The sequence below is a fragment of the Ctenopharyngodon idella genome, chromosome 7 (assembly GCF_019924925.1).
Source record: "Ctenopharyngodon idella isolate HZGC_01 chromosome 7, HZGC01, whole genome shotgun sequence".
Lineage (NCBI taxonomy): Eukaryota > Metazoa > Chordata > Actinopteri > Cypriniformes > Xenocyprididae > Ctenopharyngodon > Ctenopharyngodon idella.
Genome location: NC_067226.1, coordinates 50186491 through 50205881, shown reverse-complemented (window position 1 = coordinate 50205881; position 19391 = coordinate 50186491). Strand labels below are relative to the sequence as shown.

General features: G+C 36.2%; 3 protein-coding genes across 4 annotated transcripts in view; all 3 read left to right on the top strand.

Annotated features, from left to right (window-relative positions):
- LOC127516580 (C-type mannose receptor 2-like) overlaps window positions 1-12771 on the top strand; it is an 85951-nt gene extending 73180 nt beyond the window's left edge. The window contains exon 7 of the mRNA XM_051901353.1: window positions 12686-12771. The gene's annotated coding sequence lies outside the window, so the exon portion shown is untranslated. The remainder of the gene's footprint in view (window positions 1-12685) is intronic.
- LOC127516588 (macrophage mannose receptor 1-like) overlaps window positions 1-12771 on the top strand; it is a 56520-nt gene extending 43749 nt beyond the window's left edge. Inside the window, exon 6 of the mRNA XM_051901363.1 lies at window positions 12686-12771. The gene's annotated coding sequence lies outside the window, so the exon portion shown is untranslated. The remainder of the gene's footprint in view (window positions 1-12685) is intronic.
- The window catches only part of LOC127516577 (macrophage mannose receptor 1-like), a 32532-nt gene that overhangs the window by 8386 nt on the left and 4755 nt on the right, over window positions 1-19391 (top strand). The window contains exons 1-3 of one of the 2 annotated variants that reach the window (XM_051901351.1): window positions 4940-5042; window positions 5214-5252; window positions 5336-5692. The exons of the other annotated variant lie outside the window; for it this stretch is intronic. Of the exons in view, the coding sequence (XP_051757311.1) occupies window positions 5216-5252; window positions 5336-5692 (394 nt within the window). The 5' untranslated portion in view covers window positions 4940-5042; window positions 5214-5215. Of the gene's footprint in view, window positions 1-4939; window positions 5043-5213; window positions 5253-5335; window positions 5693-19391 lie in introns of those variants that run through there. 2 annotated transcript variants of the gene reach the window in all.

The following is a 19391-nucleotide window of genomic DNA, read 5'->3' as shown; positions in this document are numbered from 1 at the left end:
ATTGTTTAAATTGTTACAGCCTTTAGTTATTATTTTGGAATGAATGTAGAAATGCTTAAAACACTAACTTGATGAGATTGACTTGGTTTTGATAAATAGAACATTTATTACAATACATTGTTAATGTAAAATTACAAAATAGAATTGTATTTGGTTTCTTTTTTTTCTTTTTTGATGTAATGTAAAGTAGTGTGTTCACCAAGTTGGACCTCCGCAGCGCGTACAACCTCATCCGAATACATGAGGGGGACGAATGGAAGACGGCTTTTGTGACCCCTACTGGACACTATGAGTACTGCGTCATGCCGTATGGACTCGTCAACGCCCCCTCCGTATTTCAGGATTTCATGCACGAGGTGCTCCGGGAGTTCCTGCACAAGTCCGTGATCGTCTACATTGATGATATACTCAACGTTAAGAGTAATGCACATGAATTTACATTGATTCATAAATAAATAAAAAATGTGCCTCCTCATTTCAGAACACCACTGCACGCCACTGGTTTCTGAATTCTTTTGCTATTTATTTCTGAATATTTCTGATTGTCACCACAGTTGAGGTTTGTATGATGATTGTTGATGTATAAGTGTGTCTCAACATTTACACAAAAGGTTGTGTCAGTGGCTGAATTTGTTTATTTCTTTTTTCAATAATGTTTCAACTCCATCATTAATTAAATCAATCATGAAACTAGAGAAAAAATATTAAAAAACATATATATACTACCGGTCAAAAGTTTGGAAACATTACTATTTTTAATATTTTTGAACAAAGTCTCTTATGCTCATTAAGGCTGCATTTATTTCATAATAAATACAGAAAAAAAAACAATAATATTGTGAAATATTATTACAATTTAAAATTATGGTTTTCTATTTTAATATACTTTAAAATCTAATTTATTCCTGTGATCAAAGCTGAATTTTCAGCATCATTACTCCAGTCTTCAGTGTCACATGGTCCTTCAGAAATCATTCTAATATGATGATTTGATACTCAGTTATTATCAATGTTGAAAACAGTTTATTAACAGTAATATTTTTTTGGAATCTGTGATACTTTTTTCAGGATTCATTGATGAATAAAAGGTTAAAAAGAACAGCATTTATTCAAAATATAAATCTTTTCTAACAATATAAATCTTTACTATCACTTTTTATCAATTTAACACATCCGTGCTGAATAAAAGTATTAATTTCTTTCAAAAAAAAGAAAGAAAAAAAATTACTGACCCCAAACTTTTGAACGGTAGTGTATATTGTTACAAAAGATTTCTATTTTAAATAAATACTGATATTTTTTAACTTTTTATTCATAAAAGAATCCTGAAAAGGTATCTGTTACATACAGAGGAGGTCGGAGACACAGGTAAGGTTTACGATGTTTTATTGAGACAACCAGAGCAGTGAGCAGGTGAGTGAAGCCAGATAAAGTTCGTGATGATCGATGACAGAGATACTGATACTTGGTTTCTTCTAGGAGTCGTGGGTGGCGGATGGACCTTGGAGCTGAAAACATACAGAGACACTCACGGAAGACAGGAGAACACGGAGGATCTAGGAAACACACTGGAGACAGGTAAGTAGTTGATCGTAAGGTAAGCATTAGGGTAGTATGCGTTAACGAGACCAGACAATGACTGTGTGGCTGTGAGTGTCTCTTATAGTGCTGCTGATAGGGGTGGTGATGAATGTCAGGTGTGCGTGATCAGAACGCTGGTGAAGGAGTGCGTCGTGATTGGGTGAGTGAAGAGCCTGGCGTGTCTGTGACAGTATCACAGGTTATAAAATAATATTAAGCAGCACAACTGTTTCCAACATTGATAATAAATCATCATATTACAATGATTTCTGAAGGACCATGTGACACTGAAGACTGGAGTAATGATACTGAAAATTCAGCTTTGATCACAGAAATAAATTATATTTTAAAGTATATTAAAATAGAAAACCATAATTTTAAATTGTAATAATATTTCACAATATTATTATTTTTTTCTGTATTTATTATGTAATAAATGCAGTCTTAATGAGCATAAGAGACTTCGTTCAAAAACATTAAAAATAGTAATGTTTCCGAACTTATGACTGGTAGTGTATATATACACTACCAAAGACCTGATCTGAACGAAATCATTAATGTAACCCTTCTATCACTTCTTAGGAGGGTTATTAGGCTTTATATCAATGCACCAGTTCAGCTAGAATCTGGACGTACACTTGCGTTCAACGTTTGTGTCTTTAATGGGGATTCCCTGTCGGCGTCTTTGGCTTGGAGAAGGGTGTTTCTTGGGTTCTTTGATTCGCTGCAGGTCTTTTCGGGTCCGGATTGATGTCGTGGGAAGCCAATCATGTTCTGGTGTGCTGGAGGATGAATGGAGTCTCCCTCGTGGCTGAAGTCTGACGTTTTGAGGCGGGCAAAGACTGTAGAGCCGTTGATTAAACTTTGAGGCAAAACTTGACTTAGAACATGAGGCTCTCATGGAAAAGAAAGGAAACTAAGTTAAAGAAAGAAAAGTAAGTGAGACGAGAGTAGTTAGATGGCTTGAATGAAGCTGTTTGTTCTTAACCCAAATCTGATCTTTGTCATTATTGTCTTCTCATCTGTCTGATTCTTTGTTCGTGTCCTGAATTTATAAACTGAGGTGTTTGTCCAACCTCTTTGAGGAGTTCTAACCAATTAGGTATCGTCTTTGTTTCAGAGGTGGCTTTTCTCCTCCTCTCACCATGAATTACATGTTATCTGTGGTCTCTTAACTTTCCTCTTAGCAGAGAGTACAGTTTAGAGTGATTTCTCTAGAGATAATACGACACATTTTACACAGATTTCATTCATGCCATCCTTTGAGTTATTAGAAATCAATCACGCACATAGTAAACAACACACTCTTTCAATCAACCATTCAAAACTTAGAACGATTACATGAATTGTGAGGGATCTAAGCATAACTAGTCACATGTATAGGTTGAAAACATGATACAGAATTAGGCAGTTGAACGATGTTTGATTACAAGTCCATCTAGAAATGTTTTGGAACGATCTGATGCATTTTTGATATGTAAAGTCTGAATCTCTGTGGGTTTTAAGAGATTTGAATCCTGCGTTTCAGAGGTCATTCAAAGGGCTTGTAGGAAAAGAAGGTCTGTCTTATTTCTATGTTTCAGGGATCAAACAATCTCTGGGTTGATCTGGAGTCTGGAGTGTTGAGTTTTTGCATGTAATTATGTTTGAACGAATCATCTGGAAGATTCATTTGTGTGGTTCACCCTCAAATCCTACACTGGTGTCTTACGAGCGGGGTGCTCTGCTGTTTAAGGAAACATGTTGATGTTTCTATTTTTCAGTATTTTTTGCCACAGCTTGAGTTTGGCCTTGAAAGCGTTAAGTTTGTCTGTTGCTGTTAAAATATTTTCGTTCTATCCTTGCAACTTTGTGTTAAGCTCATTTAAGTGAGTAAAAATGTCTGCGAGGTATGCAATCTTAGCCCACCATGAGTCGTCGTTGATCTGTTCTTTGTGGGGTATGTCGTGCTCAGTTGAAAACTGCCTGAGTTTAAGTTCATAGACATGGGAAAGCACCTTGCCCCGTGACATATGGGGCATCTTTGATTTGGCGACTTGAAGTATTCTATGTCTTTGCTGGCTAAATCGTGGTACAGTAAGCAGTATAAAACAGTAAGCCAGGTAGCTTTCACTGTACTGCCTGATTTTATTTTTTATGGGTGGTGGTGAAGCTGTATTGCTGTTTGTGGAGTTGTTTAATCCTCTGCTGAGATCTTCAGAGATTTAATGTTCTTTTATCTTCAGTTGATTTCATCTGAGGCTGTGGCTGAAGTCAGTTGTAGTTTCTGTTCTTGTTGTTTCTCTTTTTACTTCAGTGATTCTGCTTGTTAACAGCAGCTGTTCAAATGTTTCAGGAACATCAAACTAACCTTTAAATGGTAGGGGGCGTGGAGAAAGGTCTTCATCATTGGTCACTAAAACTGTCACCAGGGTGTGGGGTAGGGTTAGAGTTAGTTTCTGTTGTAGCAGTTCACCTTTCGGGACGCCCATTACTCTGACCTGCAGTGACCCCTGTCTCCTCATTTAACAACTCTCACTTCGACCTTCATGGACTTCGAAGGACGCAGCTCTGATTTGAAACACAGTTATAGTGTAACATTCCTGTAGCTGCAATAAAACTAATAGATGAATAAGACTGGATGAAATATGAAATATGACTAGAACAAAAACACTCACTGTTTATCCTGTTTCACGTCAGAGATGTAAATATTCTCCACCCTGAATGTCTAAATGTGATGTGGACATAATCAAATGAGTGATGAGGATGTGTTTACGTGCAAATGTGTTCATATGTTATAAACATGAAAAAAAGGTAAACAGCAGGAATATGAAACAACTCAAAATAATTAAAATAAATGTAATTCTCATGAAAAAAAAATCATTCTAAAAATAAAAAATATTAACAATGTTTTATATCTGCATTCCAGCCAATCACAATCAAGTATTTAGAGGAAATAAGACTGAAACAGCAGCAGCAGAAGATGATGTTATTATTTCAGTGGGATAATGAGAGTCCAACAACCTTTACTAACATTATAAATGAACTTCAGGGGAATGAAAGCACGATATGAGCACTTTAATGTCTTTATCTCGTCTCTGTTGTGAATGTCTCCTCCTCAACACCAGGGGTCTCTGCTCTCAGAAGAGGGAAAAGAAGAAAGACCATGAGAGCAGAAAAACGTTTCTCCCTCTTTGTCACCAGCACCAGATAAAAAGTGAGAAACACAAACATACATGATATTTTAATTAAGGTCCATATTCATATAGACTGACACTGACTGACACAGACATCAAGATGCAAATAAAGGGAAAAAGTTGGACAGATACACAAATATAGAGGAAATGAATATGAAATAGGGGTTTTCAGAGTAATAAACAAATGATGTGCTGAATGAGGGATGAGAGCAGATATAATGATCACACTGTTTAAAGCTGCAGACAGAAACATCAGACTCAGGACAGAAACACACGACCTCTAAAGTAAGAACAACTCACATGTTCATTCTTCAAACACAACTAGACTTTGAGATGTTAATATTGTCTGAATGATTGTGAATTGTGTTGTTCTGCTATTTTTTAAATCACATGATCATGTTTTACTCCAAGATGAATATGGGATTATCTGAGTTTTTCAATGTGTTTCTTCCTCAGAAATGGAGCAAACTCTATATTTCATTCTTCTTCTCATTGGTGAGTGTGTTTGTTGTTTTATTTATGGTTTATAGTTTCGACTCTGTTATGAAAAGCATTAAATCAAACCCTCTCTTTCACAGCTCTCTGCTCCGTATCTGAATGTGTTCAGCGTCAGTATCACTTTATAAACGTGTTGAAGACCTGGACTGAAGCTCAGAGATACTGCAGAGAGAATTACACAGATCTGGCCACCGTTGACAACATGAACGACATGAACGAGGTGAACAAGAGTGTGAATGATGGACATGTCTGGATTGGGCTGCAGAAGACGGGTGTTGATAAATGGCAGTGGTCTTCAGGTGATCCTGCGCTCTATCTGAACTGGAGAACTGGACAACCTGAAGGCAGAGATTATTGTGCTATGATGAGAAATGGACAATGGCATGATTTCCCATGTAGCAGCAGCAAGGCTTTCATCTGCAGTTCATCTAACAACAGTAAGTTCAGCTCCCTACAATGACAACAAACATTATTTATAGAAAGACGCACCATATGTTGTACCAAATTGCAATGCAATACTAAATGCTTCTACTTTTTAATGTGGTCATAAAGAGACTGTGGATATTTTCACATTTTCAATTTTCAAAGTCAATTTCTAATTCACTCACATGTTGATCTTTTGTTGTCACTTGGGATAACTGTGGGAATCTGCCATTAGAGAGTGTAGAGAATTTACAGCAAAATTTATATTGTAAAGAATGAATACAAAAATATCAAAGCATTGTTTTGACTAACATAAATTGTAAGGTATTAATCAATGGATAAAATTTCAATATGCAACAGACAACCTGTCACATCTTAATATTTATGAACAAAACTCTTCAGTTCAGTTATTGTCTTAATACACATCAGTGTGATTTTATCCTGTTCATAAAAAATCCTGTAAATAAATAAATAATAGTACTTTTATTTTGGAGATTGTAATTCTCAAAAGTAACCTTTTTTCAGTAGTTGCTTGAAACGAATAAAACATTTTAGACATGAATTTGAGATCATTAGTTACAGAGTATGTGATAAACCATCTGAACGTCTTGAGCTGTGAGATTTCCATTATGAAAAGAATAACTGAAATATAACAATTCATGAAAAGCGGCAATTCCTTATGTATTATTTAATATATTGTAATGTATTACCGCAATGTATCATTCTGTATATTTTTCAATATATTTAAACCATTTAATATATTGATCAAAAATATATGGATTGTATTGCATATATTTTATTTCCATAAGGGAGAGCTTGATTCATTCACCTTTCAGGATCTCAACACAAACCTGTAAAAACGTCATTCTTAGATGAACTTTAAATGAACTCACATTGTCCATTACAACTTAAAATCAATCAGACTAGAAACAAGACAAACACTAACATTAATATTAATATTGCAACAATATTCATTTGTATATATTAATAGTGTACAATCCAACATTTTGAATGAACTTTTGACTGACATGTTTCTAAGGACTAGTTAACAAATATATTCAGCTGCAGTGAAACATCTTCATCTGTTTGATGTTTCTCTCATTCAGATCTTTGTGTCTGAATCAAGTATTCTAGAGAAATGTGTAACAAAACATCATGAAGAAATATAAAGTTTCAATAAAATGATCACAAATTATACTTAATGTTTTATCAGCAAAATCATCATGAATATATTGTGAATATTTAATATATCATCAGCTGTAGAAACAGTCTTTGAATGACACGTGTTTCTGATGTTTCCACTGCTGCTCTTATTCACATCCAAACCATAAAGCAGCATAAGAATAATGAACAAACTGATTCATGAATCTGTTTCCATTTGTTTTTCTGAAAGTGAACACAGGACTCGTCTTTGTCAATCAGATGAAGAATTGGAGAGACGCTCAGAGTTACTGCAGACAGAATCACACTGATCTGGTCAGTGTGAGGAACCAGAATGAGAGTCAACAGCTTCAGAAGTTCATCAATGATAGTCTCATATCTGGTGATGTCTGGATCGGTCTGTTCAGAGTCAGAGACTCATGGCAGTGGTCAGATCAGAGTAACTCCTCATTCAGATACTGGTATCCTGGTGAACCTAATAATGCTGGAAATGAAATCTGTGTAGAGATTTATCCGAACGCTCAGGGACAATGGAATGACGCCCCTTGCAGCGAACAACATCCTTTTGTGTGTCATGAAGGTGAGCAGATCCTCACAAAACACACACAATCCATCCATCACCTCCAGATATCTTAAAGTTCACACTACATGTCTGACATGACAAATTCCTCCACAGTGTTTGTTCTGCATGTTGTTTTTGATCAATCTCTCTCTAGTTTCTGCTTGTGGTTTGTTTTGTGTCCAGATAAACTGATTCTGATCAAAGAGAATCTGACGTGGTCTGAAGCTCTGAGATACTGCAGACAGAATCATACGGATCTGGTCTCGGTTCATTCAGAAGAGATTCAGCGTCGTGTGATGAATGTGGTTAAACGGGCGTCTACTGAGGAGGTGTGGTTGGGTTTACGTCACTCCTGCACTGTGGGCCTCTGGTTCTGGGTGAGCGGACAGACCGTGTGCTATCAGAACTGGGCTCCAGGGAACGGCACAGCAGTGGAGAACTGTGAGTCTGCAGTGAGATCTGGAGCAGTTCAGTCTGGAGGAGATCAGCGCTGGATCAGCCGTCCTGAGACTCACAAACTCAACTTCATCTGCAGCAGATATGAAGAGTGAATGGATACACATACATTTCATGTAAGATAACAAATGCTTGTGTGTTCACTTCCTTTAACTTCAGTTTCATTCATCACTTGGTTGTAAATTAATATTGTCACCCTCAGTAGGCAGTCGTATCTGAGGGTGATGGTCTCTTTCAAAACACTGCTTCATAAAGCTTTGAGAATCTTTTGTTGCGAATAAGTTACTTTTTTTAAACATTTCGAAATTTTAATGTTTTGCCGCTATGATCTGTGTGAAGATTACCTTTTCAATAGGCCTTTATCACACTTTCATTGAAAAGCGTAAGCTTCAAATAGTAGCGTAAGAACTTCTGCTGTCGCCTGAATCAATGGCTGTGCTCATAGCACGAGATTGTTGTGATTTATTTATGTCAAATTCAGCACAGAAACTTCTTCTAAAGACACCAACCTCAGTTTACAGTCATTAATTGAGTATTGTGAAACACAGAAAAAGGTGTCATGATATTCTGACGAATAGTTCATGATTTAAAGGGTGAAAGTCATACTGTATGTGTATGTGCAATACTTCAGAGTCTGATCACCTTATTTTATTACAGATCTCAAGAATACAATATAAACAACAGATCACATTAAAGAGCATGACAATTAGACAAAGCTTACAATATTAATTACTACTCAAATCTGTTTGGGGGAGATTTAATTAAAGGTTTGGGGAAACTTATTGTATTAAACAATAATGATCACATTTTTTCATCCACTTTACGATGCAGTCATCAATAATCAGATTAAATTGAAGTTTGATTATTCAAAAATATCTGGTTAGATCATCATAAACGAGTCATATCCTCTGTGTTTGAGTGCAGTGATTGGATAGCAAAAATGGGTGGCAAAAATAAACAAAATATTATAAAAAATAAAATTAAATGAGTCTGATGATTCCTCTGGCAGTAACTTGAGCTGTGTGCTGCTAATGTCTGACAGCGCTGACGATCACGTCTCTCAGATAATGATACACAATAAAATAAGAGACTTACACAGTAGGGTATCATGTAAGTAAGGGATAATGTACATCCGCTTCACGTTGGGGTCCTGATCACCCTGTCGGGGTTTATTCTGAGATAACAACCGGATGGATGTACATTATCCCGCTTATTACACGGCTACTTGCCACATAAGTAAATAATTAGACACGAAATAGATATACAAGATATTGATCTGAGATTAAACTGATTTAAAATCTTACCTGTTTGTTATCTTAATCTATTACAGTGAACAAAACAATAGTCGCAAAATGGCAGCAGCTGCGTTTGTATGAAACGAGAGAGCGAGTTCGCGATACCGGATGACATAATTAAATAACTACAAAATTTGACTGCTTTTTAATATTTTATTAGCTCACCAAAGGCAAAACTTCCATGAGGAAAAACCGTTCCTAGCAAGCACATAGCGCTGCAGACTTCAGTAACCCGGATGAGCCTGTGTTAACTGTTTTCAGCGGTTGTTATCGGGGAACAACATACCGCTGGATGGCGCCATTGACCAATCAGAATCAAGTATTCCACAGAGCCATGTAATAAGTCTAAATAAACAGTTTCAAATATTGGCGTTTGTTGTTCAGTTGTTAAAGGGGTGATGAACTGAGAAATCAAATCTTCCTTGAGCTTTTGACATATTAGAGGTCATCATACTATAAGAATATCCTGTAAATTTCAGAGCTGAAAACTTCCTTGTTAGTCCAATAAAAGCTTTTATTGACACCAGACCCAGCAAACGACAGGTTTTTCAAAGTGGGGATCTATGACGTCAAAGGGCAGCAAGCACCGCCTTCGCAGAAGAAGATCAACGCCTACTTCATCACTGCCTGTTTAGCCCCGCCTACCGATTCACGCATGACATGCAACAGAATAGGTAGATTAAGTAACATAGTAACATAGGCCTATGTGGTGCTAAACCAGATCGAGCTACCAAGCAATAAACATGCCGTTGAGGATTACAAAATATTGTGCAGTGCCTGGACTCGACAGTAATGCAACATGTAAGTCACTGTGTTAAATCTAATGCCTGATCTGAAATTAATGATTCATGTACAGTCAGATGTTCTTTGTCTGTGTGTCAGTAAATCAAACCCATGACTAAACGTCAACTTGCGTTGTTTCTCTTAGTAGGATTAAAATAATCTGTTATTAAACGGTGATTGAATTATATAAAGAAAGCGATCAAAGAAAGCTCCCTTTGTAATCGTTGGAGCAGCGCGCGCTGAAGCTGTCAATCAAACAGAGCGAGTTTATCAGTGACCGAGTTCTGGACATGCGCAAAAACTCCCGTTTTATTCAACGAATCTCTTAGTTATATCGCGTTTGCAATGTTAGTGAAGATGAAAGCATTTGTTAGTGTACAGAATTGAGTTGCAATGATGAGATCACTGCTTTCCTGAGCTCAACATGTCTGTGATCGACTACAGTGTTCATCTCTGCAACCTTTCATGCCACTATAGAGTACCTCAGGGATGACGTGTTTTTGTAGGCCAACCCGGAAGTTAGCGGCGCACGGGTTCCCTCAATCGAAAGCCTATGCATTTTTCCCATAGACTTTTGGAAAATCGCAAAAAATAAGCTCTGTGTTTAACAAAGGGTTATGACACTTACACGTTTTGTCTATCAAGATAATCTTTACAAGTTAACACAACATTTATACATTTTGAAGCCTAAATAAAGTGGTCAGGTATAAAAAGCTAACAGTAGGCTATAAACGGACTACAGCACACCATGGTCGCAGATCAACGTCACCACCACCAAGCTTCCTCAAACTTTATTAAAAAACAACTTTATTTAAAAACATGCTCGCTGATTATGATCTGCGCTGTGTATGAATACTTATCCACTTTTTCATGAGAAATGCTGTCCAAATGTCCTGTTTGTCATGATGACGTCTAAAGTCCCCGCCAAAGGAAGTAGTCCCTTTCAGCAATTTGTTAGCAACCGCCATCTTTAAGACACAATAAAGGTTTAAAACATCACAAGCAGGTTATAACTGTGTAACAAATTAAACTTTTCTTTCTTTAAGTCTCACTGTTACCACGGGGTTCTATTAGGTTAGTATTGGTCTGTATACCTTAATGTTCTCCATTTAATAAAGCAAGACTCTCACTGATCAAAGCATGTATTAACAAACATCATTCAGAACACATACAACCCTCATAACTCAAAAAATGAAATGAATTAAGTCCATGAGTCAAAAGGTTCCTTGAATGAGACCTATAAAATCCCATAGAACCAAATACCAGAGTTCAGAACAAAAAGAACAATCCAAAAAAACAGTCCAAAAAAGCAGTCCAAAAAAACAAGATAATCCCAGCAAAAAAAGGTAAAATGTGTAGGAGAGAAAAAGCCAAAAAAAACCAACAGTCTCACCCACATTAATTGCTCAGGGATTCCTGGAGTCCTAAGGCAAACCACTGAAGAGGAAAAAATAATCCTCCAATGATCCCAGAAGGAGAATAGTTGAAAGTCCACTGATAAAAGGCCTCAAAAATCATCAGGCAATCCTTCAGTCAGTGTGCCCGATCAAACTTAGTCCATTGCACTCGCACAGGTGAGAGCCTGCCATTTTCCAGCACCCTTTTTGGCCTGTCTTCCAAGCATGCCACCCCATGAGCTACAACTTCCCTCAAAATGGCTGCCCCCTATCTTCCTTACCCAGAGGCCTTTTACAATAAGAGTCCTTCCTTCCCCCAACACATTCCCATTCCCCCACAAAAAAGAGTTCACATACACATAGTTTACCAAAAATATAAACAAATAAATAATTATCAAAACATTAATTGAAAAATGGTTCCTCTTTTATAGAAGTGTCACAACTGGTGTGTTTTATGTCATAGATGAAAACGTGAAATTATTTAGAGGCTTTGTTAACCACAGACCTTATTTCAGGCGATTTAGCAAAAACCCATTCAAAAAACCCATAACTCACTTCCGGTTTTGCCTACAAAAACACGTCATCCCTGAGGTACTCTATTTAAATATAATGCCACGATCTAAATATAATGCCATAGATCTAAGTGTAATGTAGCATTTTTCATGATTAGTTAACCTTGAGAGCTGTTACAGTAAAAATGTGCTAAAAGTTTTCGAGAGTGTAATACTCGGCTAATTCAAATGGAAAGATGTCAGCCAATCACAGCAGTGGGCGTTTACACTGAAGTCTCACACAGACACGCCCCTTAAAACAGAGCGTTCAAATCAGAGGCTAAAATCAGGGTAGAAAAAATGCCTTTTATTTCTAAATTATGACAATTTTGTATGTAAAAAGCATACTAACATTATAAGTGCACCCCAGGAAACATTATAAAACAATAAAACAACGCAGTTCATGACCGCTTTAATTGTTAAGAGCCTCGATGTCCACTGTTTGCTTTCACAAACTCTTTCTGTCTCGTTTTGTGTTATTTACTAACTTCAGAGTTACCTGAATTTTGTGAGGGGTCAAAGGGCATCATATACTCATCATTATACTGTATGTTTATACTGTTTTCTTTCTATTCTATCATGATATAATTCATGTAACTGAAGATGGTGTGAGTTTTTTAAATTCCTCATTTGTGTTTTAAGGATCTCTGTATGCTGTTGTGGCTACTTCTCTCTCTTATATTGAGTTTCATGTGTTAATCATGACTTTATATTAGAAATGACTGGATGAATGTGAATCAATGAGCACCAACATTATGTGCCTCAGCTAAATAAAATATTGTTTATTCATGAAGGAGTGAAGGTTGGGTATAAAATATCTAATTCTTTTGTGCTAAACATAAAAGAACGTGTCAACAACAGCAGCTCAAATAAACTCATGTACAACCAGCAATCTGATCTCTTGACTGTTTCCCAACATCAGAAGATCATTATATCACAAAATCCAACATGGTTTAAATCATATTTCAAACATTTTGAGGATACATAAGCTGTGTCTCAATTCAGATACTGCATCCTTCGAAGGTTGTATTCAAAGAACGAATGCGTCACAGCGGCGTGACGAAGGCTTTCCTATTTCAAAGGCTTCTTCGAATACGGCCTATAAATGCGTCCTTCTTTCCCCGGGTCGTGAAGGACAGAACGAGTGGATCCTTCACAGCCCAGCCTATCCCAAGATTCACTGCACACCGGTGACGACTGGATTCTTTCAAAGAAAACTACAGGTTGTGCTTCAGTGGTGGTCGATGATTTACATTTAAATGTAAGTCTTGTGTTTTAATTAGTTTAAATAGCTAGCCATAAATGTTAGAAGACCAATGGCCTAAATGTGTCATTAAAACAATTGTCATAAGTTTCAAGGTATTACAGATCTGTAGCTCTGCACTTGATTAGCTGCATTTGTTAAAGGCAAAACTTGCTCTAACATTTGGTTTTGTTTTAGGGAGAAAAGAACAGATTCTCAGTTTAAACTGAGGATAAAAATAATGATTTATTCACTGAGGCCAGAAATTCAGCCAGTGTGTCTTGAAGATAAAGGCTACAATCCTTTTATAATATCTTCATTTAACCATCTTGTACATAAGTTAAATTAACCCTCACCCTTTACAAAGATCTCCACAATAAGTCAACCAATAGACGATGTGATACTCTTTCACTTTGTTGTGTTTTTGCTGTCATGCAAGTTTTGTCAGATCATCTTTAAACCAATGTTGGGCATCCAACTATATGATTTCTGGTGTTTGTGCTGTTGTGTCTAATCTTCATAAGCTGGCATTCCTTTGTAAACAAGCGTTTAGTTTTTCTCTTGTTTTAGGATAATTCTGGGGGGAAAATGGTCTGCTATTTACAGTATACACTCACAGATATCAACAATCAGCATATGAATCTCAACAATGGTGACATGCTTCATACCAGCACACAAAACACATTCAGATTCCCAGCATGCATTGTGGCACAAATAAATGATGCAGCTGAATTCTTTTGCTATTTATTTCTGAATATTTCTGATTGTCACCACAGTTGAGGTTTGTATGATGAGTGTTGATGTATAAGTGTGTCTCAACATTTACACAAAAGGTTGTGTCAGTGGCTGAATTTATTTCTTTTTTCAATAATGTTTCAACTCCATCATTAATTAAATCAATCATGAAACTAGAGAAATAATATATAAAAAAACATATATACAATATCTCACAGAAGTGAGTGCACCCCTCACATTTTTGTAAATATTTTATTATATCTTTTCATGTGACAACACTGAAGAAATGACACTTTGCTACAATGTAAAGTAGTGAGTGTACAGCTTGTATAACAGTGTAAATTTGCTGTCCCCCCAAAATAACTCAACACACAGCCATTAATGTCTAAACCGCTGGCCACAAAAGTGAGTACATGTAGCAGACTTCAAGTGGTAACCTCCAGACACCACAGAAACACAACCACACCACAAATGGGATGATGGATGCAGATGGATTTATTCCTTAAACAGAGTAGCGTGAGGCAATATTAGTATACACAGACATCAAAAGGCCTACTCTCTCATTCCTCTGCTTCTCCGTTCCCATACACTGTGCGTCTGAGCGCGAACACTTAAAGGATGTTACATATAGAAATATTTAACATGAGTAAATGTAGTGCTTAATTATCTCACATAACATGAAAACGCAAATAAAATCGTAATAGTAAATACATTACATTTGTAAAAGTTAACATTCAAATATGCTATTAACCCACAGGAATGCATGTAACGTGTACTATAAACTCTAAATTGCATTAAACCCTGGTTGTTAAATCACTGTGTACAATAAAGTTCTTCTTTTGGTACAAACACACTGTATCACTGCATGAGATTATACCACAAGGCAATTAGTATAGAGATTGCCTAGTACATACTTAAGTACACATGCATTCCAAATTAATTCGCAAATAAATTCAAATTACAAAATAAACATTTAAATTAATGATCACAGATTGAAACAACATACCTTAAACAGAGTAGCGTGAGGCAATATTAGTATACACAGACATCAAAAGGCCTACTCTCTCATTCCTGCATGGAAAGATACACGTGCAACCGAAACAGTAAATTTAACACGGTTAAAAGTATCACTTTCAAGGAAAATACGCTAATCACATGGATACAAGTTATGACAGAAACCCTTAACAGTGTTTTAACATCATAAACGTAGCGATTACATTATAAAGAGACAGTCAATGCAAGATATATGAGAGAGAAAAACTACCTCTGCTTCTCCGTTCCCATACACTGTGCGTCTGAGCGCGAACACTTAAAGGAGAAGCGATACATTTCCCTTCGGTGTTTCACTAATTAAGGCCCCACCTACAACAATTGATAGAAACTCCCGATCGGAACCATTGAAAATAGAACTTAATAAAAATTAATTTAATACAAGTTTTGCTGAAGTTAACTAAATTTACAGAACATTTCTCCTTGGAGATAAAAAAAATATATCAAATTAAACAGATGTTTTAGTCAACTGGCTACATACACTCCTAAGTGAATATGTCCAAATTATTCATCAAAGAATCCTGAAAAAGTATCACAGGTTATAAAATAATATTAAGCAGCACAACTGTTTCCAACATTGATAATAAATCATCATATTACAATGATTTCTGAAGGATCATGTGACACTGAAGACTGGAGTAATGATGCTGAAAATTCAGCTTTGATCACAGAAATAAATTATATTTTAAAGTATATTAAAATAGAAAACCATAATTTCAAATTGTAATAATATTTCACAATATATATATATTTTTTTTTCTGTATTTATTATGTAATAAATGCAGCCTTAATGAGCATAAGAGACTTCGTTCAAAAACATTAAAAATAGTAATGTTTCCAAACTTATGACTGGTAGTGTATATATATATATATATATATATGCAATATATGCACTTCATAAGACCTGATCTGAACGAAATCATTAATGTAACCCTTCTATCACTTCTTAGGAGGGTTATTAGGCTTTATATCAATGCACCAGTTCAGCTAGAATCTGGACGTACACTTGCGTTCAACGTTTGTGTCTTTAATGGGGATTCCCTGTCGGTGTCTTTGGCTTGGAGAAGGGTGTTTCTTGGGTTCTTTGATTCGCTGCAGGTCTTTTTGGGTCTGGATTGATGTCGTGGGAAGCCAATCATGTTCTGGTGTGCTGGAGGATGAATGGAGTCTCCCTCGTGGCTGAAGTCTGACGTTTTGAGGCGGCAAAGACTGTAGAGCCGTTGATTAAACTTTGAGGCAAAACTTGACTTAGAACATGAGACTCTCATGGAAAAGAAAGGAAGCTAAGTAAAAGAAAGAAAAGTAAGTGAGACGAGAGTAGTTAGATGGCTTGAATGAAGCTGTTTGTTCTAAACCCAAATCTGATCTTTGTCATCATTGTCTTCTCATCTGTCTGATTCTTTGTTCGTGTCCTGAATTTATAAACTGAGGTGTTTGTCCAACCTCTTTGAGGAGTTCTAACCAATTAGGTATCGTCTTTGTTTCACAGGTGGCTTTTCTCAAGGTCTTCATCATTGGTCACTAAAACTGTCACCAGGGTGTGGGGTAGGGTTAGAGTTAGTTTCTGTTGTAGCAGTTTACCTTTCGGGACGCCCATTACTCTGACCTTCAGTGACCCCTGTCTCCTCATTTAACAACTCTCACTTCGACCTTCATGGACTTCGAAGGACGCAACATTCCTGTAGCTGCTGTAAGGGTGGACCTCCTACAAGGGTTCAGACTGTAGGGTTGCCGAGCGACTAAAGAAACGTTATCAGCAAGATGGTAGAAAACTGTACATTTCTTGTCTATTACCACCCACTGCTACTTATAGCAACGACGGAAATAAACGCAGTTTCAATAGCAAAATATGTGGGAGAGCGTTGCTATAGTGTGACAATATTGCATTGCAATAGGTAGCACTTCAAAGTTAATACCAAATCAAAACTAGTTAGCACATCATTTGTAATAGAAAGAGTTTAATGACAATATCTGATTATGGTTACACTTAAAATAATTACAAAAGAGATGTATGAGATGATAAAATCATATACCATTAATCGTACCCAGCATGTATGTAAAAAGTTATCTGAGAGATTGAGAGAGAGTGAGAGAGTGAGGGAGAGAGGGAGAGAGAGAGAGAGAGAGAGAGAGAGAGAGAGAGAGAGAGAGAGAGCGCGAGCGAAGTCATTGTTTGTTCCAACAATGACTTCAGCTCCATTTTTTCTTTTTTACAATATTCATTGAACCATTGTTATCAACATCAGTCATTCTTTTTTTCATTTCATTAATCTCAATCTCTAAATTGTTCACCGTTCTCTTCACTACAGCAGTAACATTATAAGAAAATTGTTGGCAAAAAACTTTGATCTGTGCTTTTCCCACTTCCCACCATTGAGTCAGATTTTCAAAATTAATTTTTCTCTGTCTCCAAATTTCCCCAAAAAAAAAAAAAAAAAAATCTCTCAAAAAAATCCTTGTCTTGCAACAACTTTACATTGAAATGCCAATAAAATGTAGATCTTGACCCTTTTACAATATTATAATCTAAAGTCACCATATGATGGTCTGAAAAGCCATTCGGTAAGATATAAGTATTAACAACTCTATTCATTTCTGATTTACTTATATACAACCTGTCCAATCTTGCTCCTGTCATAACAGAATCTAATATCTTTATCCAGGTATATTGCTTTACAAACTTATTCCTACTTCTCCACACATCCTCTAAATTAAATTTTTTTGTGACATCAAATAATAACGGTAACACTTTAGTATAGGGAACATGTATTCACTATTAACTACGACTTTTTCCTCAATAAATTCCTAATTTACTGCTTATTAATAGTTAGTAAGTTAGTTGTTAGGTTTAGGTATTGGGTAGGATTAAGACTGTAGAATAAGGTCATGCAGAATAAGGCATTAATATATGGTTAATAATTACTAATAAACAGCCAATATTCTAGTAATATGCATGCTAATAAGCAAGTAGTTAAAGAACCCTAAAATAAAGTGTTACCATAATAACTTACTAGATTTTGAGTGAGGCTCCTCACCATTCCTATCTAGTATAAAATTAGTTGTGCAATTCCAATCACCTCCTACTACAACACAATAATTACCATCATCATATTGCTTTATTGCATCATTTAACTTCTGGAATGTTATTTCACGATGTAATCCTATATTCGGAGCGTATACATTAATGAAAAGAAATGTAACACTTTTAATTTCTGCTATAACTAATAAAACTCTACCTTTTTCTATCTCTATTGTTGTCACAATTTTTAAAGCCAAAGATTTCGAGAAGAGAATTGCAACACCCATACTAAAATTTGTTCCATGGCTTAATTTACACTCCCCTTCCCACCATCTACACCACTCCACTTCATTATTTCTATCAGAATGTGCTTCTTGTAAGAAAATTATTTTAACATCATTTAATTTAATAAATTCAGAAATCATTGCTCTTTTAACCCTATCTCTTCCCCCATTTATGTTTAAGGATCCTACTCTTACAACCTCCATAAAAATATTCCAAAAGAGGGAAAAGAAAGACAGAAATAGAAGAAGAAATAGAGACACCCTTAGTGAATTACACATCATTATCTAGTTTAGTTAAACTTCCTTTTCTTTGGGGTTTTCCCCTTTCTTATTTTCGTGACAAACTTTTTCAAACGGAACCTCTTCCTCTTACTTAGTTTATCTTCTCCTACTCTTTTCATCCAGTATAAAACAGAACATTCAAATTTCTTAGTATCAGCGGAGTAATCCTTCACTTCTGCTACTTTCCCAAAAGTTTCATCCAAAAAAACATCTATTTCTTCCAAAGAATAAACCTGTTCACATCCCACCTGAGATAAATTTGACACATCTAATATATCTGACAATGCATCATCCTCACTTTCCTCCCTTCTTCCCTTATCCACCATTTCTCCAGATTGATTATCCTCCAAAATCACTATCCCTGCACCACTTGACTGATCTCCATCAACTAACATCACTTCTTCACCACTTTCCACCTTTTCTTTTTGCTCTTTTTTCTTAGTTTCTGTCCTCACCTTCTCTTCAACCACCTGTATCTCACCATTAATATCCTCTACTACCTTCGACACTTCAGTACCATTAGTCTCACCCTCAATACCGACACTACCTTGATCCTTTTCATTCTCCTTATTTTGATCCTCAGTTTCCACTCCTTCTTTCACGATAATTTCCTCCACACTACCATTCAAATCCTTACTCTGACCGGTCTCATTTACAACTTCTTCCCTATGTGGGCAAGACAATCTTACATGTCCTACAGAACTGCATTCAAAACAGCGCAATTCCCCAGTGTTTGCGTACGATTTTCCTTCGTACACGCAACGAAAGGACACGTTTAAAGTTGGAGCGTTCAAAAACATAAACACCTGCCGTCTGAAGGACAACACGTGCTTCAAAGACTCATGTTTACATCCAAGCGGCACCATCTTAATTCCACTCGCAAATTTTCCATACC